The sequence below is a fragment of the Xyrauchen texanus genome, chromosome 15 (assembly GCF_025860055.1).
Source record: "Xyrauchen texanus isolate HMW12.3.18 chromosome 15, RBS_HiC_50CHRs, whole genome shotgun sequence".
NCBI lineage: Eukaryota > Metazoa > Chordata > Actinopteri > Cypriniformes > Catostomidae > Xyrauchen > Xyrauchen texanus.
Genome location: NC_068290.1, coordinates 29,009,244 through 29,032,371, shown reverse-complemented (window position 1 = coordinate 29,032,371; position 23,128 = coordinate 29,009,244). Strand labels below are relative to the sequence as shown.

At 35.5% G+C, this 23,128-nt stretch overlaps 1 protein-coding gene across 1 annotated transcript in view; it reads left to right on the top strand.

The window, feature by feature from the left end:
- Nucleotides 1–4,615: 4,615 nt before the first annotated feature.
- LOC127655806 (dynein axonemal heavy chain 11) overlaps nt 4,616–23,128 on the top strand; it is a 93,379-nt gene continuing 74,866 nt past the window's right edge. Inside the window, exons 1-25 of the mRNA XM_052143790.1 lie at nt 4,616–4,831; nt 4,984–5,127; nt 5,355–5,551; nt 6,580–6,769; nt 6,850–6,949; nt 7,132–7,343; nt 7,621–7,854; nt 8,727–8,894; nt 11,399–11,515; nt 11,611–11,748; nt 11,833–11,957; nt 12,053–12,248; nt 12,396–12,500; nt 13,860–14,255; nt 16,749–17,081; nt 17,650–17,904; nt 18,078–18,247; nt 18,375–18,597; nt 18,714–18,830; nt 19,042–19,128; nt 19,239–19,397; nt 21,349–21,432; nt 21,681–21,839; nt 22,347–22,469; nt 22,558–22,680. Coding sequence (XP_051999750.1) covers nt 4,616–4,831; nt 4,984–5,127; nt 5,355–5,551; nt 6,580–6,769; nt 6,850–6,949; nt 7,132–7,343; nt 7,621–7,854; nt 8,727–8,894; nt 11,399–11,515; nt 11,611–11,748; nt 11,833–11,957; nt 12,053–12,248; nt 12,396–12,500; nt 13,860–14,255; nt 16,749–17,081; nt 17,650–17,904; nt 18,078–18,247; nt 18,375–18,597; nt 18,714–18,830; nt 19,042–19,128; nt 19,239–19,397; nt 21,349–21,432; nt 21,681–21,839; nt 22,347–22,469; nt 22,558–22,680 — 4,371 coding nt within the window. The remainder of the gene's footprint in view (nt 4,832–4,983; nt 5,128–5,354; nt 5,552–6,579; nt 6,770–6,849; nt 6,950–7,131; nt 7,344–7,620; nt 7,855–8,726; nt 8,895–11,398; nt 11,516–11,610; nt 11,749–11,832; nt 11,958–12,052; nt 12,249–12,395; nt 12,501–13,859; nt 14,256–16,748; nt 17,082–17,649; nt 17,905–18,077; nt 18,248–18,374; nt 18,598–18,713; nt 18,831–19,041; nt 19,129–19,238; nt 19,398–21,348; nt 21,433–21,680; nt 21,840–22,346; nt 22,470–22,557; nt 22,681–23,128) is intronic.

Genomic DNA, 23,128 nt, shown 5'->3' with positions numbered 1-23,128 from the left:
TGTTACTAAATCAGAGTGAGGTGCTGTGAATGCAAATCAGATTGTTTGTATCACGTCATGACAAGCTGTTGAAAACATTGATTTAGCTTGTCTTTTCGAAGCTGTAAAACTATGCAAAATGAGAAAGTGGCAGACTAAAATGGAATGGCAGAGCACAATTTATTGTTATATCTACCAAAGTCCGCAAAAAATTGTGGACTGAATGATGCATAAGTAATGAACTCGTCTATTTTCAGACTTACAAAAAGCCTTTTTTAAAATAAATAAAACAAATAACAAAAATACAAAGTCAAATTTACATAAGTAGAAGCATTTAAAAAGTGGTATTACATGGGTCTTTATTTATGGAACACTTTTTGTTCTATGTATGTTTGAGAAATCATTCCATTGATTCTCTGGACATGGCAATACAGATGTATATGGCTTATTTAAAGTTGCACAAGCAGTTTAGAGATTAGTTTATGTTTAGCTGAGATTTGTTTTCTTGCAGGGACATAACTCCCTTAGAAAACAGTCATCGATGCCAAGATATTTCATTCACAACCCTTCTGGTAAATCTTACAGCACTACAGTTACGGCTCCAAACACAATGATATCTTCACTCCACAATCCACAGACAGTTAAAATGCTGCAGGCAAGTCTGGCTTTACACTCACAAAAGATGTGCACTTGAGTCTTTAGTTGCCTTGTAAAGTGTACACTGAAGAGAAAAGCAAAGAGTCAAACAGCATTAAATTACCATTCAGAAGAGCTCATAAATTAAGGATTTTGTTGTATTCAAATGTATTTGATCAATCAAGGGATTTCACATTTTCTTTACATTCTGTAAGTTAAAAAAAATGCAAATGTAACATTAAGTTACAGGATATGTCCTTTTTTAAAAGGACTTGGAGAAAGCTGTTATTGGAGAGCTTAGAATGAAAATGAAACAGCTTATCATTCAACAATGATTCCCATCTCCATGCAGCTGAAATACACGTGAGTATTTCATTCAATGTTTTTCATTCTGTAAACCCTGGTATTCTTTTTGGAGTGAGTATTCCTTTAGAAGCACTGTTTATAAAATGGAAAAATATCATTTAAAAACACAGACTTACAGAAATCACATAGCTATACACATAGTCAGATAGCAGAGTTTGTAGTCTTGGATGAATTTTTTAAACATTTATTGACCATCCTCTTTGGGCAGTAAAGCCAGTGTGCAGAATGTGTTTGAGACCAAAGGGTGTGCATATTAAAACTTTTATACTGGCCTCAGAAGCACCTGTGATCTCTCTGTACTAAGTGCTGGACTGCAAGGTCATAAATCACGAGCTGTGAGAGGAATATCTCATCGGCTGCCTGCATTGGGCTGCCAGTGCTGGGATTAAGGAATCAAAAGGCCACGTATAGACTAATGCCACATCGGCCCCTGAGACAAAACAGATCAACACCAAAGACCCTGTACCCCACACACTCTCATCTCTGTGAGGGAAGCAGGCAGCAGGGTCTGTAGGGCATGGGAGTTATCTACATACACACAATTTACATTTGTGAAAATAATAATAATTAAAAAAAAAAATTTAAGTGGCAAATTGAAAAAATCTATAACAAATAAATTATACAAAATAAATAAAATAAAACCATTTAGTTAATCAGTTGTTAAAATAAATAATGTTAATAGTTAGAGGGAATTGAAGGGTATTTATCACACTACATTACATATGCACTTTGTTTATGAGGAACGGTCTCTTGTTTTAATCTTCTTTAAGGTCAGTAGGGTATCACCAGGGAGGGTTATTGAAAAGAATAAAGCCTCTCTCCAGACATATGTAGCTACTAATGCTTTCCTTTGGGAATATTCAAGATCCCTCTGCTCTGTCTATTGGCTTATTCCCCACTCTCTCCTTACACAAAGACTAATACTTGCTAAATCTGACATGATTATTCATGTTAGTGTATGCTATGCTAAGGTATATTATACAGATACCATCCCAAACAGCACAATCTGCTCAGTTAAGGAAGGAATGCTGTAAATAAAAAAGTATTTGTCACAATCCAAGTGGAGCACTTAAATCTGTCATATCTCAAGTGAGGAACACTAAAAACAAGTACAGCAAGATAAGCAGCGGCGGTTGAATGGTTACTTCCTCTCGACCCCCGAGGACGTATCCATCAACAGATGCCCTCGGGTGGAGGATAACAAATTTGTTCTTTTATGAAGCTTGCATAACACTGCAGGGGTACACATAGGAGGGCCGCATGTGGCCGGATATCGCATTCCGTCCAGTTCAAACTACATTCCCATGGTTTCCCAGAGTGTTAACGCCAGGAGCGAGCGACTTTTAGTGGATGTAGCTGACGTGCCTCGGCATGAAGTCGCAAACACTGACAGAAAGCTTTCGAAATCGCTTCACTGTTCCCAGCAGATAGAGAATGTCTTTAGGCTATATACAAATATGGGCACCGAGTGAGCGAAAATGACTCAGCGAATTCTGAGGCTGATGTGTGACTTTTATGCTAGGAAACTAAATTTTAAAATAATATATATATATATAAAATATAATATAATTATTTATAATAAATATTTAATCAACTAACGTTAATAAGATCAGTTTAAAATGCAAAGTAAAATAAATCTCATTTGTTGTTGTTGTTTAATAATAATTATTATATAGCCATACCACCAGGGACAAAAATGTAATTATCTTGAGAATAACAATTACACAAATATTTCATGTGGTGTACTGAGTTGGCATAGCTTTGCCCTTTAGCATTAGAGCCTGTATTTTTTTTTTTTTTTTTTTTTTTTGATAATATATTATATATTGACTCCTTTGGGCTTGCACCATCTGTGCATAAGGTCTCACTTAAGTACAGTTCACAAAAGGGCTTAGTAGGCTAACTACTAGAAGTCACTTAATTTGGTTGCACCACCTGTTTTTAAGACAAGACTTAACTAGTAAGTAAACTAAACTCTCTGTAAAGTAAAGTGTAGTGGCATAATATTTACCTGATCCAATAAACAACCTTCATATTTGTACACAGAGATGTTAAAAAGCCTTGAGTTTCAGTTTGATCTAGTTATGGTTTATGTTCAAACCTCGTTTGCTCAAAAATATCAGCTGTAATATATTTTTAGTTAATGGTATATTTAGCCTATGTATGAACAATATTTAATAACTGAAAAATGAATGATGGGCAATAAATAAATAAATACTAATACAACAGGCTGGAAAAAAATAGACATTTATTAATTTTAATATCTTATATATTTTGTATATGTTGAAACTTGACACCGGGTGGTGTAGCCTACACCGGTTTCATGCTGAGTAAGTTTTTTTACATACTGTTTTCTCTCATAAATGTAAACTATGCAACATCTTCATATGTCAAAAGGATTGAAGCCTGTCACGCAAAACATGAGCTCATTGATGTCATTAAATGAGTCTACTTTTTTATTCCATCCGTTACTCCTGGTCGGAGGCTTCCGTAAATATTTATTAAGTTTATTGGTACAACGCTCAAATATGTAGTAATGCGTAAATTGTGACTTAGGTTAAGATGTAACTTGTGTATAGCTGGGTCAACCGGCCCAGAGCTTTGGAGAACCACTAGCTACTCATGAGGTAAACCGTCTCCCAAAGGAAACAATTGTTTTCAGGAAGGACCATATGCTCACCAAGCAGTCGGGACAGGTCGTGTTTGTAAACAGAAGCAGTCGGCGTTCATTAGTGCTTCAATAATCCAGTCCCCTAGAGGGCATTATTGGTGCACTCACGTGAAAGTTAGCAGAGATCCTCTGAAGAATTCATTCTGACAGTAGAAGTGTGTCATGATGAATTCTTATGAAGACAATAGAGGTTGTGGACCTTTTATTTTTATTATTAGAAGCCTATAAGATGTAACGATTACAATTTTTAAGAATGTAAATTTAAAGTTTTAAGAATGTTACAAATTGAGTTCTTAAGAATCTAACAGTTTATAAGCATGGAACCATCAGCTGTGGAACTGTCTAGCGTGTAAAGGGCCGTTCACAACGAACGCGTATTGTGTTTTCCCAACGCCTCGCGCAAGAGCGTTTTTTTAAAAGCCTCAGGTGAAGAAAAAAAAAAAAAACACTTCTAAACGCGCGCCTCGCTGTACAGTATGCGGGGGGGTTTTTTAGCGCAAGAATGCGTTGGGTCTGAACGGCTCCTTAGTCAGAATTTCACCTAGTATATTTCTCTGTTAAAACTACAGCAAGTAGAAAATAAAATGTGTTCTACATTTGAAAAAAGTTTAAATTCACGTCTGAAGCCACTATATCCAATTATGATTAGCTATTTAGTCATTTTTCCCTTTGTTACCTACTCGGTCCATTGGCCAATTTTTTTATCGTTGATGTTGACAAGTGAGACAAACTTCTTGGACTTCTTGCTGCTTTGGGTGTTTTGCATACTGTTGGATGGTATCCAAGGCAACTGGACGCTGTACCGCCCTCTTCCTGCACTTTTTTTCTGGATTAAATCTCTTCAGCCTATACATGAAGCAAAACGCGTAATATGTAAACACGTGACATTCATCGCGTTACACATGGTTTAAAAAATAGTTTTTGTCGTTCAGTTGGGTACCGCTGTTCCACAAGGACATCAAAATGTCAGAGGAGGAAGAATCTCCGTTTTCTCAAGACCTCAGGGTGCAGTATTTAGGCGAGAGACTGTGCCGGATGCTCAAAGTCAAAACTGATACATGGGAAAAATGTGTCAACCTTGAAAAAAACAAAACACATTTTACAATGTTTTTCGAATCACGTATTAGATTGTTATTTTTCAGCTTGACTGCGTCCAATGCTCTTACTGTTTCTACTGAGGTAAGTGATCAATGAGGCCTTGTGTTTACATCTCTGTGTCTGATATACAGTATATTCAGTGAATGCAAAATCAGGTATCACATGTTCAATAATTGAATATGGTACTAGTTATTTCAACAGCTATCAACCATTGTTTTATTTGTGTACTTTAGGCATGTCCTCTTTCTAAACACAAGGAAGTTTACATTCTCAAGAAAGAAAATGTCCCCATCCTCCCAGAAAACTGTAGAGGTTCTGTACTCTTTGGGGTGCTCTCACCCACCGTTCTGCCACAGCTGTCAGACACCATGGAGAATGTAATGAACTCTTTTAAATTTTCAAGAACATTGCTTAAATCTAAAACTTTTTGATAGGCTATCAGAAGTCAAAGTAAATATATAAAATAAATAAGTAGAGAAAATTTAAGCGAGAACTCTCATTATCAAAAGCTCTAAGACTTTTTGTTGACTTGAATGTATAATCTATGGTCTCTTAAACATAAAGCAATAAATGCATGTGAAATTTGTCATAATTTTGCATCAAGGTCTGTCTGCCGCTTCTATCAAACAAGAAGAATCACCTGATGTGGCCGAATTCAGTATCGCAGGATGTGACACAACACATTGAGAATTTGCAAAGCAAGGTGTCCGTGGTGACGGGAGAGTTAAACGGGAAAACCATCCTTCCCATTCCTGCCATCCAAGAGTGGATAGAGCACTGTCAAGAGGCAACTATCACACTGTATGACAAGCTTTATTTGTGGGGGGTTTCTTCTGTGATAATATAAATACATCTCTTAAAAGGAGTGCTTGATCAAAACTTCTAACGTTCAAGGGATTGTTCACCCAAAAATAAAAATCTGGTCATCATTTGCTCACTCTCATATCATTTTAAGCCTTTCGAATATTCTCACTTCCATCAAACACAAAAGAAGTTTAGCAGAATTTTGAGGCTGCTCTTTTCTATATAGTGAAAGTTACCTGTGACCAGGATCAGACACATGCTCTCCTTTCCTACTCGATGGAAGAGAGAATGTAAAATATTGGTTTAAAATGACAGACAGTTAATGGAATTAAATTTTTTTTTTTTTTTGGGTGAACCATACATTTAAAGTGTAATCATTGTAGTATTAATAAGTTGTATTCTTTAAAGGGATAGTCCCCCCCCCCAAATTTAATAGTTTACTCACCCTCATGCCATCCCAGATGTGTATGACTTTCTTTCTTCTGCTGAACAGAAATGAAGATTTTTAGAAAAATATTTCAGCTCTGTTGGTCCTTTCAATGCATTTGAATTTTGGCCATAAATCTGTAGGTCCAAAAAGCAGATAAAACAGCATAAAAGCAATCTATAGTACTCCAGGAGTTTAATCAATATTTTCAAAAGCAATAAGTGTGGGTGAGAAACAGATCAATATTTAAGACTTTTTTTTAACTATAAATCTCCACTTTCACTTTCACATCTGAAAGTCACATGTGGCACCTGTTTAGTTTCACTTTCACATATGAATAAGAATGTGAAAGTATGAGATTTGTAGTAAAAAAGGATTTAAATATTGATCTGTTTCTCTCCCACACCTATCATTTAACTTTTGAAAATATGTATTTAGCCGAAAAAGTCATACACATCTGGGATCTTTGGGTGAACTATCCCTTCAAGATTAGTGTCTTAACCTTAAACTTCATAGAGTAAGTGTAAATAGCATAATGTTTCATTGTTTTGACTGCAACCTATTGAACAACAATCTATTTTTGTCTTTGGCAAACAAGACAAGACAGTCACAATAGAGCCGTGATACATGCAATTGAGTCAATGGTCATCAGCTGGACGCACATGATCCATAAAGTCTTGCAGGCTGATTCGGCTGAATTGATTGAGAAGGGGCTGAACCCTGGACCAAAAGCTGAACTTGACTTCTGGAGGTCCAGGAAAGCGAACATACAAAGCATTCACGAACAGGTTTGTTTAGCCATTAGCATTTTCCTCTGTGTAAGTTAGTGTAAATGTTTGGCAATGCAATAAATCTTTCTAAATCTCAGCTTCAGAATCCTTGTGTTAGGAAAATGAGGAGGATTCTGGAAATAATAGACAGCAGTTATTTCCCACCATTCAAAGCTTTGGCGGAAAATGTTTTTGATGGTAAGGGATATACAATGTTCCAACCTTCATTTCATTAATACAGTTAATTTCAACTGTATTTACTGTGTCTTAATAATTCATGGCATTCTCTCTTAAGACTGCCTAGATATTGGTAACAATGTATATTTCCCATGTAGCCCAAATACTGATGACAATAGCAATTATGCATATTTCTCCCAAAGCTTTGCAGGAGGCCAGGGCTATAGACCTTCATTTTCAACCACTCAGATCAGTGCTGTCTCAACTTGAAGAGCATGAGTTCTCATTCCTCCATGCACTCATTCCACCAGTCTTTCATCTAATATTTCTGGTCTGGACACACTGTTCATTCTATCGTTCACCTGCTCGTATCGTCGTGCTGCTGCAAGAACTCTGCAACCTCCTCATTCAGCAGGTAAGACACATGTATCATGATTTGTAATATATGTTTAGGTTTCTCCTACAGGAGTTAAAAGGGTTAGATCACCCAAAAATGAAATTTCTGTCATCATTTACTCACCCTCATGTCATTTCAAATCTCAAATGACTTTCTATCTTACATGAAACACAAAAGGAGATGTTAAGCAGAATGTTAGGGACTAACAGTCTCAGTCACCACTTGTCAGTTTCTTAATTTTAAAGTAAAAATGTATACTCTTATAACCAAAACATCATATCTTTGCTCCAACTAGGCCACTTCATATCTCAGTGCAGAGGAACTGCTGAGAATGGAGACTGAAGATATTTTGGAAAAGTTACAAACTGTGGTGGGAATTTTCAGGTGTTTCAGGGAAACATTCAAGGCCTACAGACAGAAAGTGGTTGCTTCGATCAGTTCTTGTGCTTCACACAAGTGTTGGGATTTCCCATCAGCTCTCGTTTTTACTAGATTCGAAGTCTTCTTAGCTCGGGTTTCACAGTTAAAGGTAAGCAGTTATGTATACACTCACTCACTATAACGTAATTTACATTTGATTGTTGTGAATATTTATAGTCTTTGGAAAGAATTAGCTCTGATGATATTAGTTTAATTGATGTGAATTGTTTTATGTATTGTCATGATGTGAATTGATTGCTATATGTATGTATATGTGTTTAGTATATGTAAGTATTAGCACCGTTTACTTCAAAGGAATATTCCAGGTACAATACAAGTTAAGCTCAATTGACAGCATTTGTAGCATAATGTTGACTACCGCAAAAATGAAGAGTACAGTGAGGCACTTACTGTACAATGGAAGTGAATGGGGCCAATTTTTGGAGGGTTTAAATGCAGCAATGTGAAGCTTATAATTTTTTAATGGCACTTACATTAATTCTTCTATTAAAACTCATGTAATATTTGAGCTGTAAAGTTGTTTAAATCATAATATTTACAGTAATTTTAGTGTTTTAGTGTTTTTGACAATACACCATCATGGCAATTAAGTTGAAAAATTAGTTTTAATTTTACACATTAAAGGTTAGTAAGCAATTTTATCACACTGAAATCATGTTAACATGCATATTGTTTATGTCTTGTAGCTATACTTTTGAAATAGAGAGCATTTCAATGTTTATGGATTGGCCCCATTCACTTCCATTGTAAGTGCCTCATTGTAACCCAGATTTCTGCTTTTTTTTTTAAAGAAAAGGTGGGGCAAGTACAAATACATTTTTGTAATAATCAATATTATGCCACAAATGCTGTCGATTGAGATTATCTTGTGTTGAACCTGGAATATTCCTTTAAGAACCTGATAATGATATAAAAGTAGCATTTGAACATTGGGATGTTGGGATGCTTTATGTTTTTCAGGCTGTTTTCTCTACCATGTTGGAGTTCCAAAGGTTGGAGAAGCTGGTGTTTGGAGGACTCAGAGGAAGGGTTTACACTGAACAGGTCTCTCTGCTGCATTCAGAGTTTCTCAAACTCTGTAAAGTAATAAGAGATCGGGAATACAATCCACTAGATTTGACATCTCAGGTATGGTTTGACTTTGGATTTTTTATAGTATGTAAAAAGATCATGAAGATTGTGTTTTGAATTCCTAACAGAATTTTATAATCCGAACAGTGAAACACAGATTTGGCATGTTAGCTTACCATTAAACATGTTCAGTAAATCTTTGTAAATTATGCTAAATAGATAGCAGTGTTTGATGCAATAGTAGATATATATATTATTATTTTTTTAATATATCAGTTTGAAATGGATATATTTGTAGACAAAGGTCTCAGCTAACGAAACATGTACAGGTTTTTATAAAAACGCTTTTATCTGAAAATGGACATTTATTAAATGTATAATTTACATCTTATTGTAATTTCGGTCAACTCCCGTCAGACACACTAAAAGCATGCTATTTTAATTTGATACATCCAACAAGAGTGTAAAGTCTTTACTTAGCTAATAATGGTGTTCAGTAAAGGAGATAAGTTTTTTCTGTTTTCACTCTATTCTGAAAATTTGACAAAATTATTCTGAGTTGACAAAGTTAAAAAAAAAATCCATCTCAACCATGTGTTGTACACTGGAGCCATTTAGTTTTTTTTCCTCAGTTGAAGCTCTTTAACCTAAACTAAAATGGCTATTATTCTTCAAGTCTTAACAGAAATGATCTCAATGGGATGACAGTGTTGACAAATTAAAGCTGTGACCGCAGAGACTTAAAGGTGTAGTATGCGAGATTCAGAAACCCTTTTTATTAATGACTCCTGCGGCCGAATATTGAAATGCAGCCAGCTACCTGTTGCTCGTGATCGCGCTCATGAACACACTCTATAGGGACGCCAGCGAGCTAGCATCAGCCAAAACAATGAAGTAACACACAAAGAGACTGAACGTGATCCACCGGTCTCATGACGACAGATGTAATGCATAATTAAAATTACAGTTATGATTGTTTTACTACAAACATTGAGACTAAACAATAACTATCAATAGCTAATATAGCATACTGATATACACATACAGCTACATACTACCGAACTAAACCAGACAGTTTATTGTTGAACTGCAATGTAATGTTGCACTATTGTATGTTTTGTATGTCATATGTTGTACTACAATAAAAAAACAGCGTATTTGCTTAAATGTATCCTGTATACCTGATTTGTAGTATAAAGAGAAGATTGTTGAAATTATTTAAAAGTTACAAAGCAAGATAGCTTGCAATTCATCAGCATTACCAGGCAAGATCAAGTTAGCTAAAATTACATAGATCAATCCTTATGGCACTCTGTTTCACATGCTTTTCAGTTATGTAAGCTTACCTATCCACTAAGAAGAAGGCCAATTAGGGTCGTTTTGATCCCCAAATCCGAATGAAGGTCCCTGCAGGAATCAAATTCCATGCCAGTGTTCACTCTAGTTTTCGCTCGACCATGATCACGTTCCTAGAAAGAAAGAATTCTAGCTAGAAAGCATTCTGTATACGCCTCTCGGGAGCGTGCCCCGAAATCCATCCTTTGGATTTTCCCGGCAAATGCGACCCGCTCCCTTTGCATGAAAATCAGTCTACAGGCAACCTTTAATAGGCAACCTAGGAAGTTCGGGAAGGGCTCATTTATTAAGTTGCGTTACAAGCCGTTCACACGTTGGCAAAAAAAGGCAAATATTACATGAAAATTGTTACATACTGCACCTTTAAACATTGTTTGTTTAAAATATATAAAAATATAAAAATGACCAGATCACGTGTCCTACTGTTGCATCTACCATGAGCAGGAAGTGGGAAACATGCAAAGTGAAAATACAAGTTTGATACTTTTTTGTTGAAAATATAATTACAATTTTACTTTTTGAAGTGTTTGATATCTTATAGATCCCTAACATTCATTTGATATTTATAAATGTGTTGCATTGTGACCTCTTGCTGAGTACAGGTTAGTTGCAATTATTTAAAAATACAAGTAATAAATGCCCTGAGTATACACATTTTCTTTCAGGTGTTACTTTTTTAGTATTTTAATTATGATTAATTTCTTGATTTGTTAACATAAAGAGGACTCTTTTTTTATGTATGACATGTTTTGTTCCTTATCTCAAGAATCAATGAACTCTTACTGGGCCTCCGTTGCTATAGTTCTACTGTGATATTTATCAGTATCATGGTGACAGTTTTTATAGTGGAAAAGGTTATCTTTAAAAAGATAAGATATATGTGGATATTGAGAACAGAAGGGGTGGCCAGAAAGCTTACTTGGGAACCTTTTTTTCCTTGTGAGGTTTGATTGTCCTCATAATTCATCTTTATGTGAGTCCTGTTTGTAATGTTTTATATGACACTTTGTAGTAACCTCCATAACTAAGTAATTAGCCAACTTTATACTAATTAATTACTTTATAGGCATATACAGTACTGTAGTGTTTAGCTTTTTTCAGCTTTTATTTTTAGTATTTAATAGATGAAACACACATTTGAAGTACTTACCTGAACTTTTTTGGCTTAATATTACATTTTAAACCTTGATTTAAAATTTTGAAAGGATTTTGAAAAAGACTGCAAAGGTTTCCAAGAAAAAGTGGCAGACTTTGATCAACGGCTGTCCAGCATTCTGTGCCTAGCCTTTCAAGATTGTTCAGGATTGGAATCTGTTTTCAAAGTAAGCTTTTTAAATGAGGATAATTTAGTTAAAAAATATAAAGAAAAAGCAGACTATAACCTATAATGTATCTTTCAATATGCATCTCTTTGAAGCTTGTTGCTGTGCTCAAACCCTTCTTGGACAGACACATCATAAAGGAAAATTTTACTCCAAATTTCAGCAAAATAATTCTGCTCTTTGGGGAAGAGCTGGACAAATGCAAACACCTGTTTGCTTCTCATCTTGAGCAGGTACAGTTGTAGTTCTTCAGCAGCGCCTTGTTGTTGGTATGCAAAATTGACCTTTTTTGGAAATCACTTATCATTTAATTCCAGAAAAACAGCAACAAAATATTGTTGAGCAAGAACATGCCGGCTATGACGGGAGCTTTGAAATGGACAAAAATGCTCAGAGACAGAATGCAAACTCCCTGGAAGAATTTCCGATTTGTTCTTGATATGTAAGTGTTTATAAACCCTTTTAGCTAATTTATTGTTTTCAGTTTATTTTATCGGTACAATTGAGTCTGATTAGGTTGGTGAAATCCTCTCACAGGAAAATGGAAGGTGCAGAGATGAAGTTGGTCAGTCATAAGTACATGGAGATGTCCACACATTTAGATGAGTACGAGAAGCAGGTCTATTTCAGCTGGTGTAAAGATATTGACCAGGTGTGCCAGATGAACCTGTATCAGCCCCTCATCAAAAGGGATCCCAGCACAGACCTACTGTCAGTAAACATCAATCAAGAGGTGAAGAGCATAACTATAGTGTGTTGAAAATGCGGCACAGCACATTGCTTTAATTTCAGTTGTTAAACATGCCGAGTACCTAATTGTAAATTTTTGGGATTTGGTCAGTATAGTAATTTGCATAATGTTGAGCTTTTTATCTTCCAGATGATTTGTGTGCTGAAGGATGTGAAACAGCTGAAAATTCTTAATCAGATGAACATCCCCTTTGCTGCCTTGAAGGTTTATGAGAATAGAGAGATTTTCTTTAAGGTTTGTGAATGCTCAGTTTTTATTGCCTATTATCAGTTAAGATCTTGTTTGTTTTTAACATACTATGTGGTCAGTGGGTCTCATTTGCTATTAATTGCATACAAGGTTTTCTCACAAAGTCTCCAACAGATTCCTAACTGGTGTGTAAACATACATTTGTTAATATTCTCATTTTAATTGACTCTTTTTATAGACAGAGTAATGCAGAGTAAATCCAAAAATATATATTTATATTTTTTAATGAACATAACCTGATTCTTTGTGTTATATTTACCTGACATTAATAAAATAAAATAAAATAAAAGCTAGTCAACAATGCTGTGATGGGATTTTGGCAGTTTGGCATCTTTCTCTCTTCTACTGTTGGAATCCATCTCTTGATTTTTTATTTTATTTTATCTTTTACCATTTTTGTAAAGTCGTGGCAATGTAATAATGGATTTTTACTTTTGCTCTTGGAGCAAATGGCAAAAATAACACAATTTGCTGTGGTCTCCCATGTACCTGTATAGAAGTTACCCTGCTATATATTACTTCTGAAATTCCCAGAAGTAAAAGTAACTTCAACACAGAAATGTAAGAAGGGTTCATGTTAAAGGGTTAGTTTACCTACAAATGTAAATTCTCTCATTATTTACTCACCCTCATGCCATCTAAGATGACTTTCTTTCATCGCTGAACACAAACAAACAGTTTTAGAAGAATATCTCTGCTCTGGAGGTCCATACAAATCAAATCAAATCAAATCAAATCAAATCAAATCACTTTATTGTCACACTACCATGTACACAAGTGCAACAGTAGGTGAAATTCTTGTGTGCAGTTCCGAGAAACATAGCAGTCATGACAGTGACGAGACATATACCAATTACAATAAACAACATACTTACACAAAATAATTTACATATCAAATGTACACATACTTACACAACACAATAATTATATACAATGTACAGTAAACAATACACACAATATACAATACACAATATACAATACAATAAGTAAGGAATGGTGACTATTCTTCTAAAAATCATCCGCTGAAGAAGGAAAGTCATACACAACTGGGATGTCATGAGGGTAAGTAAATGATGAGAGAATTTTCATTTTTGGGTGAACTATCCCTTCAGTAAATCCACAGTTAGTAATCAGTATAATACATGCACAAACCATCTCCATATAAGGGGTTTCCAGACAGCCTCTACTGTACAGACATTCATAATATTCTGCATTATTATTGTTTGAATTTGTTCAATTTGAAAAATGTAAGTGCAAGCTTATTGAGAAATCATGAGTTCTGTGTCAAAAGTGAATGAGTAGTGAAGGAGACCCATTGGGAGAATTTTTCCTAATCTCTCACAGAACCTTGGGAGCCTACATTTAATGGTGCAGTGGTACAACAAGGTGAGACAGACAACCCTTGAGGTTGAGGCTCCGCTCATGAAGAAGGAGATGGAGATTATTGACCAGCAGCTCCATAGAGCTGAAACCAAGCTCACATGGCAGGACCAGAACTGTTGGGACTACATCTGCATACTAAAGGACTCAGTCTATCAGCTGGAGAGAAGAATTCAGAAAGCAAAAGACAATATTGAGACGATGGAAGGTCTTATGAATGGATGGAGCAAACAGCCGATGTTCTGCAGGAAAGAAAACAAGAAAGACACACTCTTGCAACTGGAAGATAGAGCAGCAAGAGTGGAAAAAAGATACAGCAACCTCAGGAACGATGGAGAAACAATCAATAATTTGTTACAGGTAAGGCAGTGCCTTTTTCTTAAAGGTGAGTGTGTAATTTTTCCTATCCCAGCTTAATGTGGAAAGACAACTATAAGCAAGCTATTCCTTAGTAGATGTCCCCTTAATCCTCCTATTCTGATTAAGTACAATTTGCTTGCTTTGCTGTTCATGGTCATTTTTGACCGACGACACTACAGGTGTAAATATATTTTATTTTTTTTAAAGAAATTATTTTATTTATATACACATTTCTCTATTTCAACATTCATTTGCATATGCAAATTAGCAAATTTATGTAACATCACTACAGTAAAAACCTTGTTGAAACATGAAGAAAATATGAGAATGTGTCCCGCATTGAGGGCGGAAAAAAAATGAATTGAAAATCATGTCAAGACAATAATAGCAAGTAGATGGCTGCAGTGTTTTATGCAGCCACCTACTGTGTAGTAATTCTAAATTGTATCACAAGTTATGCATTTTTATACATATTTAGACATTATCAAACTATTATTTGTCAATGTTTTGCATTTTTGTCAAGTCTCAGTTTTTGGAATAAGGTCACATTATGCTTACAGTCAAACCTGACCTGATGTTACAAAGACAAGACATACAATAATATTGTTACCAATAATTTATTTCAAACATCAACATTTAATAACTTAAAGTAAATTAATAATAATTCAAGAAAATTAAGAGTACTAAACAGAAATGAACAGCAATGGAATGTGAAATTTCAGTTAGTGTATAAAACAGAAGATTCAGACTTTGTTCTTTGTTCTATTTGTACATGTGTGTGTGCGTGCATGAGTGTGTTTAAGTGTGCGTGTGTGTGGGTGTGTTCTGCCTTCTGGCTGTTAGTCTCACCCATTTATTTCTGTGTGTGTGTGTGTGCTGCATTGTGATTGTTTTATGACCTTACCTCCTCATTTGTTTGTGTGTGTGTGTTTTCTGATTTGTGGCTGATTTGTAGATTTTATTTGACAAAAATTGTAATTATAGTGACACCAGTTAATTTGTGTATGTGTGTTGGAGGTGTGTTGCACTCTGCATGTTGAGTCTCACCACTTTATGTCTCTGTGTGTGTTTTCTGCATTTTGTCTGCATTTTGTCTGATTTAAAAATGTTATTCAACAAATAATAAAAAAAAAGAATAATCGTTCTTAATAATTTCCTATGGTCAGTCAATTTTGACTTGCGAACAGCAAAGGTGTTCTTCTTCCCTTTTTTAAGTTCAAGTGTTAAGCGCAACGCAATGCCTTAAGTCATAAGTGCAAAGTCATTGGGCATGGCCACGAAGTTTTGTTATTTTCGTGCATGCATGCACTAAGTCAAGGCGAAAGTGGGTTTGGTGAAATCGCCACGTGCAACACGCAAAAGGTGTGCCATTTCATTCTGAGGTTCTTCTCAGGTCATTCCACTGTCTGCGTCATATTATATAGTCCTTTCCCTCAAGCGCCAACAATTTAAACAAAGACAGCACATTCATTAGAAGTTGGTAGTGTAAATGGACTGTATGCAATGAATTAGAAGAATTTAAAATTACGTTATTTTGTGCTTAGTTGAATCCTTAATGAATGTCAGGAATATTTCTATAATAGCTACACCGTCCTTTTAAATGCAAGGAAAATGTGATTCTCATCAGAATTTTGATTTGTGCTCCATTAAATTAAGTAATTATTATGAATCATTTTCATCTACTGACACTCAAATCATGTCTAGTATAAACATTTTGAAAAATTACATTTATTTATTGAAACACGAAAAAATTTAACCAAAAATATTTCTAAATTCAGTTGATACTTCAAACGAAATAAAACAATTCTAAAAATAACATAGTGGTCAAAAAATCATACTAAATCCAAACATTTTACTCACTTCTTCCACCGGCCCCTTTTTCAGTGATGTAAAAATCGTTCTACGACGACTTTTTGCTGGTCAGAATTAAATCATAAATAGAACTGTAAATCTACAATAATAATACATATAAACATAACAATAATAATAATAATTAAAATAAGAAACCATGATCTCTAGAAAGTTTATCACATGATGTTCTGTACTTTCAGAATTTGGACGTTAATTTTATTACAACCTGCTGTTGGAATCACCAAACTGCATATGCAGGAACTACATATTTCTAAAGTAAATAGCAAACTGCGCTTTGCACCACATTTGTTTACATACAACACACCATCATTTTTACTCCTCCACACACAGTAGCACAAAAACTCCCTCCAACGCCCACTTGCGCATTGTGCTGGCACAAAAATACGTTATAAGACGTTGCGCTTTGCGCACTCACGAAAATAGAGCCCAGGGAGTAACTGTTTGCAATGCCAATGGAAGACAAAGGGCAGTGTTCAGAAAACCTGTTTGAAAACAGTTTTTATTTTTGCCATTTCATTTGGTTACGCTAGTGTTGCAGAAGTTACACACGTCAGCTTTAAACTTCACGTCAGCTGGTGCCGTTTTATCTGAAATATTCCTCTTTTCTTGTATATTTTTCAGGAGAACATTATGCTCTTTGCTGCAGATAGTTCCTCGGATGCATGGAAAGCTTATTTGGAGTATGTGGATGATATGGTGGTGGAGGGGTTTTTCAGTGCAATCACAACTTCTGTAGAGTTTTTCATTGATAATACAGAGGCGTCAGGGAAACAGGCTCCCCTGTTTGAGGCTCAAATGCTGCTAACAGGATCCGAGATTATGTTTAGACCATCTCTGGATCGAGATGCTGGGGATGGACTTTATGAATTGGTGGAAGAATTGCTAGGTGATGTGTTCAAGATGTCTGCTCAGGTGAAGAGGGTGGCACCTCACCTGGGCTTGGAGGATTATCAGGTACTTGCTGTTAAGATAAATTAAGAATATATAATATATAAGAGTAAAGAAATATAAATAAAGAATTTGCAGAATAAACATACAAGACTTAAGAGGCTTAGAGGAGAACCATTGTGGATCTGTGACATACAGTGGCCCAAACAAGTATTTAAGTATATCACACTTAAAATATATGAATGTTATTGAATTAGATAAAAGAATATCAAACAAAGTGGCGTTTGCACACTATTTTCTTTTTTCAGACAAAAAATTGGTGTCAGGTTTTAAATGATAAAACAATAGAAATAAATATTAGAAATTAAGACAGTAGTATTTGCATACATACTGAAAATATTTCTGTGAAAAGCTTAATTTGTTCATTTGTTTACAGATGCCCCTTGGTTTGATTTTTTTTGTTATCTATGCAATGATATTCATACATTTTCAGGGTAGCTTAAGTGTCTAAATGCTTTTGCGGGCCACTGTATATCTAGTCTCTCTGTTTGATGCAATCTAATCTTTATCAGAAAGAAGCTATGCATAAGTATATTGTTGTGCAAATACAAATTATTATTTGCTGTTCATTTAGGCTGATGTCGAGGACATGTTGGACCTCTTAGATCTCAGACAGGAAGTGATGGATAGAGTTGATGATGTCATGAAGAAAGCTTTGCAATACCAGGATGCATTTAACCGCTACGCTCTCCTGTGGCTTGACGACAGGGTTGAATTTCTTAGGCAGTTTCTCCTCTATGGTCATGCGCTTACAGCTCAAGAGGTGGAGGCATATGGAGAAGATGCAGTTCCAGAAAATCCTCCCACCACAGTGCAGTTCGAAGAGCAGGTGAAACTTTACTGCTTTAATGTTTCTCCTTAAATACCAGGTTTTTAAACAAGATGTGACATATTACTAATTTGGCATACAATGATAATATAGATATCGGACCATAAACTGTCCTCTAATAGTAGAGGGAAGGGTTTGTCTTGTTACTAGAGAGCTGTGTCCTTTCAAAACAGATGAATCATTATGAAGATCTACATGCAGAGGTCAGCAGTTGGGAGGATTGGCAGGTGTTTGAGGGCTGGTTTAGAGTGGATATCCGTTCCTTTAAGATGAGTCTTTTAAACATAATCAAAAGATGGTGCTGGATGTTTAAGGAGCACTTGATATCTTATGTTACTGGCAGGTGAGAGCCTTTTCAATAATTACATAAAAATTTTTTTTTTTTTTTTTAATTGAACACCCTTATTTACTTAACTCCAAATGCTTTCCTACATCAACTAATGTCATTGATTTCTGCTGATGTTCTTCAGTATTGGTGAGCTAGAGGAGTTCATTGTCCAGGCAGAATTCAGGCTTAGAGAGCCAGTGTGCAGTGGAGACTACCAGGCTCTTGTGCAAGTAATGGGTTACTTGCTGGCTGTCCGAAACAGGCAGACTGATACAGACAGGCTTTTTAAACCTATCAGTGATGTGGTCACTCTTCTGGTGCAGTATGGAGAAACCCTACCTGAGCATGTTCACACACAACTTCAGGTGAGAGAATTTTAAAACTCCTGAGCCCTTGAGGGGAAATGTACTAGCAAATAGTGTGTATTTTTAGATGTGTTGGACAACAAAGCTCTTTAAAAAAAGTGACTTACCTGTTTCAGGAGTTGCCAGAGAAGTGGAATAGCATGAAGAAGCTGGCCTGGACAGTGAAACATGAGGTTGCTCCTCTCCATACTGCAGAAGTGGCTGTCATCCGCAGGAAGTGTGTGGCTTTAGAGGTGAGGTTTTCTCATTTGCTCATAACTAAATATCAGTTAAAAGTGTGAGACTTTTCTCACTTGAAGCTAAATTAAATGTTTTGTTTGCAGGGTTGAAAGTCTGAGAGTTAGCTATGAGACTTCAGGAAACATTTTATTCCATCTTTAAGATAAATGTGCCCTTCATGTAAAATACTATATTATTTTTGCTGATTCGCATCTCTTCTATTAGAAAAAGCTGTATCAGTTTCGGGAGAGGTTCAAAACAGAAGCTCCTCTCCAATACAACACAGAAAGACCTTACACTCTCCTGGATAAAGTAAATGTTTCTTACTCATAACGTAGTTTTGATTTGCATGCATTTACATACATTCACAGTTCACAGTGTACATTCACAGTATTGTGTGGTAAAGACGTTATGTTTGTTAGTGTCACAGGGAGATGGTGATTTTAGAGGCAGAGATGGCAGAGCTACAGGAGTCCTGTAAGCTGTTTGAAGTGAGCAGCCCTGATTCTAAGCAACTCCGGCTTTGTCAAAGAGAGACGGCTGTTTTAAAACAGCTCTGGGATCTGATGCTGTATGCTCAGGTGGTTCATGCTTTTTAGTTTAACTTTTTTATTTTATACAGATTGTTCTGTTTTTTTAGTTATTTAGCCAGATTAACTCTGCAAAGGACTCTTAGCTTGCTGAGACATCTCACATTCTACTGCCATTGGATTAAAAAGCACAGTCAGCAACATTTTTGAAAAATTCAACACATGGATATGAACTTGAAACTACTGAAAATCTTGTTTTCTGGTAAAAAAAAAAAAAACCTTTAAAACAATATAAACTGTCTTTTGAAGCAAACTTACATACAATAGTGAAAGGATAGGTTACCTAAAAATGAAAATTCGGTCATCATTTACTCGTGCTCATGTTGTTTCAAACCCATGTGACTTTCTTCTGTTGAACACAATAGGAGAAATTTTGAAGAATAGTAGCACTGCTCTTTTTCAAAACAGTAAAAGTGAATAGTGACCTTTTGTGTTCCAAAGAAGGAAGTCATATGGGCATTGCTACATTGCAAGTAAATCACTCGCATTTGCATCCCAATTTTCACATTATGTGATTAAAATATGTCTGTTATTAGCCACTGGTTAGTACATTTTCACTCACCAGTGATTTAATTGTGTAGTGGTCAAATATTTAAGCACAGCAAACTTTTTACTGAATAAAAAGCTGCCGTTTAAGAAGCTGGATTCAGCCTTGTCTTTTACTGCTGTGCCTTGTGAGTGCGCACTCTGAAGGAAATGTACCTTATTTGGCTGGAGTGGGTCCTGAGATATGCCATAGTTACATTTACATTTAATTTAATGATGCCAATTCAGATTTTTCTTAACCTTTTCCACAGACTGTTTTCACAACATTTTCCATTTTACAACATGGCTACAGACCAGTAACACGCATGTTGGACATCTGTTAGACAGTAAAAGTGTTGCAAAACTCGAGAGTTTGTTGATTTGAATTTGAGAAATTGTACAATAAATATTTGTAAATGTAAGTCAGTACACATTATGCAAGTAAATGTTTCCTTTTGGCTCATTACATGTATTTTGTGTCCAGAGACGAGATTTACACACTCTATTTCATTTTTATGACTCTTTTGATATTATTTCTGTTATTTAAAGTCAGTTGGTGATCAAAAAGGTAAAAATTCACATGAATTCTAATTATACATTGTACAGATGAGGGACAAAACCACTGGAGAACATCTCTCTTGTTAATGTGCGCTGCGCTAATTCAACCATAAACATTTACTTGCAGAGTTTCCAGTTCTCTTAAAGAGACAGTACCATTTTATTTTTGTTAAACATATCAGTGTAAGCTCAATGTAAATCGTACAAGTGCATATGAACAGACATGCAACAAAATGTAGTAAGTGTAATAAATGTGTAAATATAAATATTTAAAGGGACAATCATACATTGTGAAATATTTTAACTTCAACAAACATTTTAAATGTGAAATAATGGAATCAAATATATGAATACTTTATATGTGTGAAAATGCCCCCTTCTTGGTTTGGTTCATATCTTTTTCAGTTTTCATTTGCATTACACTTATATCCAAAAAATATTACATCAAAAGTCTTGCGAATAAAAACTAAAATTTACTAGCCAATGGCGATTCTTTCTTCAATTTGTCCGTAGTGGGTTCTATGGGTTTGGAACACATGGAGGTGTGTAAATGATGACATAATCTAAATTTTTGGGTGAATTATTCCTTTAAGAACAAGAACATTTAATTCTTGAATTTAATTAGTTTTTCTTACCCCATTGGCAAATAGATTTTTTTCTTGTTTTCAAGTTTTAATCCAAGAAAATGTCGATATATCTTGACGTCTGATTGTTTAACACATTTTGCTTCTCAAGTGTATTTACCTTGTTTTAAATTTGTTGGAAAATCAGACAAAATACTGATTAAGAAAATGATTTAACTTCGAACACATTGTTTCTGGCTGTTTGTCTAGTGTAACGGAATGTTATGTCCTCACAGTGCAGTATAGCAGCCTGGACAGGGACAAAGTGGAGAGAGATCAATGTAGAACACATGGAGACAGAGCTGAGGAGATTTACAAAAGTAAGAATGCCTGCATCAGTATCCTCTTATAACAACATTTGAAAATTTCCAAGAAATAAGATTTAACAGACACTGCTGTCAAGTTGCTGTTAGTATTTCTTATAAATATGTTGCCAAACACACTTGCTTGAAGATTCTGATTTTATGGACCTGTAATTATGGACAATGTTCAGAGCTGAATTTTTTTGAAGTGCATGTTGAACTGGGTTTGATATCTTTTAACTAACACTAATTCTATGTCTGGCCAGGAAATGTGGGTTCTTGATAAAGAGGCCCGAGTTTGGGATGTTTATGAGGGTCTGGACCATGTGCTGAGGGATCTGTTGGCTTCTCTTAGGGCTGTAACAGAACTGCAGAACCCAGCCATGAGAGATAGACACTGGCTCCAGTTAGTCAGGACTACCGGGGTGAGAAAGAAAGGGTAGAAGCAGAATATAACCATTACTTCAGAACTGAAAACACTATTTCTTTAAATGTGTTAATTATGCATACATAAAACATCCCTGTTACAACAGGATTGAGCATAATTCACACTTTAAAAATGGGCTTTTAATTTATGAGCTGAATGTTACATTAAATTGGCCAAACCCCACAGGGTGTTGAATTAGAATTAGAATTTATTATAATTGATTTCTAATTGCTATTTATATAAATATTGATATAATGTAACATCTTTGGAAATACCTCATACTGAAAAATGAAATATAATATTTAAAACTTCACTAACAGCAGTTGTATGGATTATTTATTAATTTAATTTAATTACATTTTTATTCTACTCAAACTCAAATTCTACACTTTGTAACACTTCTGGCATAAATCTAATTTGAATCAATTAATTATTCCATACATTCATTTTCAAATTCTTTTTTTACAACATTTACGCAACTTTTTTAAACATGCTGTTCTCTCAGGTAAATTTCACCCTAACTGAAGGAACGACATTTGAAGACTTACTGGCTTTGCAGCTGCACAAATATGAGGATGAGGTGTACACTACAGTTGGGAGAGCCGTCAAAGAGATGTTCACTGAGAAGGTTCCACCTCATATCTCTTCCAGCACAATTTTGCTTTGACACATCTTCTGGAAATAAAAACAAGTGTGTAATATTTTTCTTCTGTAAGGTTTTGGCTGAAATTACGCAAATGTGGACACAGATGGAGTTTTCTTATGAAGAACATTACCGCACTACTACGCCAATGCTCAAATGCAGTGACGAACTTATAGAGAGTCTGGAGGAGAGTCAGGTACAAACATCTCAGAAATGTCACATGCAATTAGCTGGACAGTTTATCATAGATAAAACATAAACATTGATGCTGATAGCAGGTTCACTCAGCTTATCAGAAATGTCAACAAACTGTTGTGTGGCCAAGGTCTTTATCTCTTTCTCTGCGACCAGAGCGATCTTTCATTGTCAGCTGCCTGTATTCAGGCATCTGATTTATAGCGACCACACATTGCCGGCTTTGTCATCACACTGCATATGCAGGGGCCAAATCTAGCCAAACACATCTGAGTCTATTGAGAGTGAGTCTGCCGTCTGTGCGAAACCGGCCCCCTTACACCCACATGGCTGAAAACAGTAAAGAGAACAGAAGGGCACAGAAACAACAGACACTGGGCTGGAAGTAACCAAACCCATAACCCAGGTTACTTTTAACAAATCTTACATCTCATAACCAGAGCTAAGCC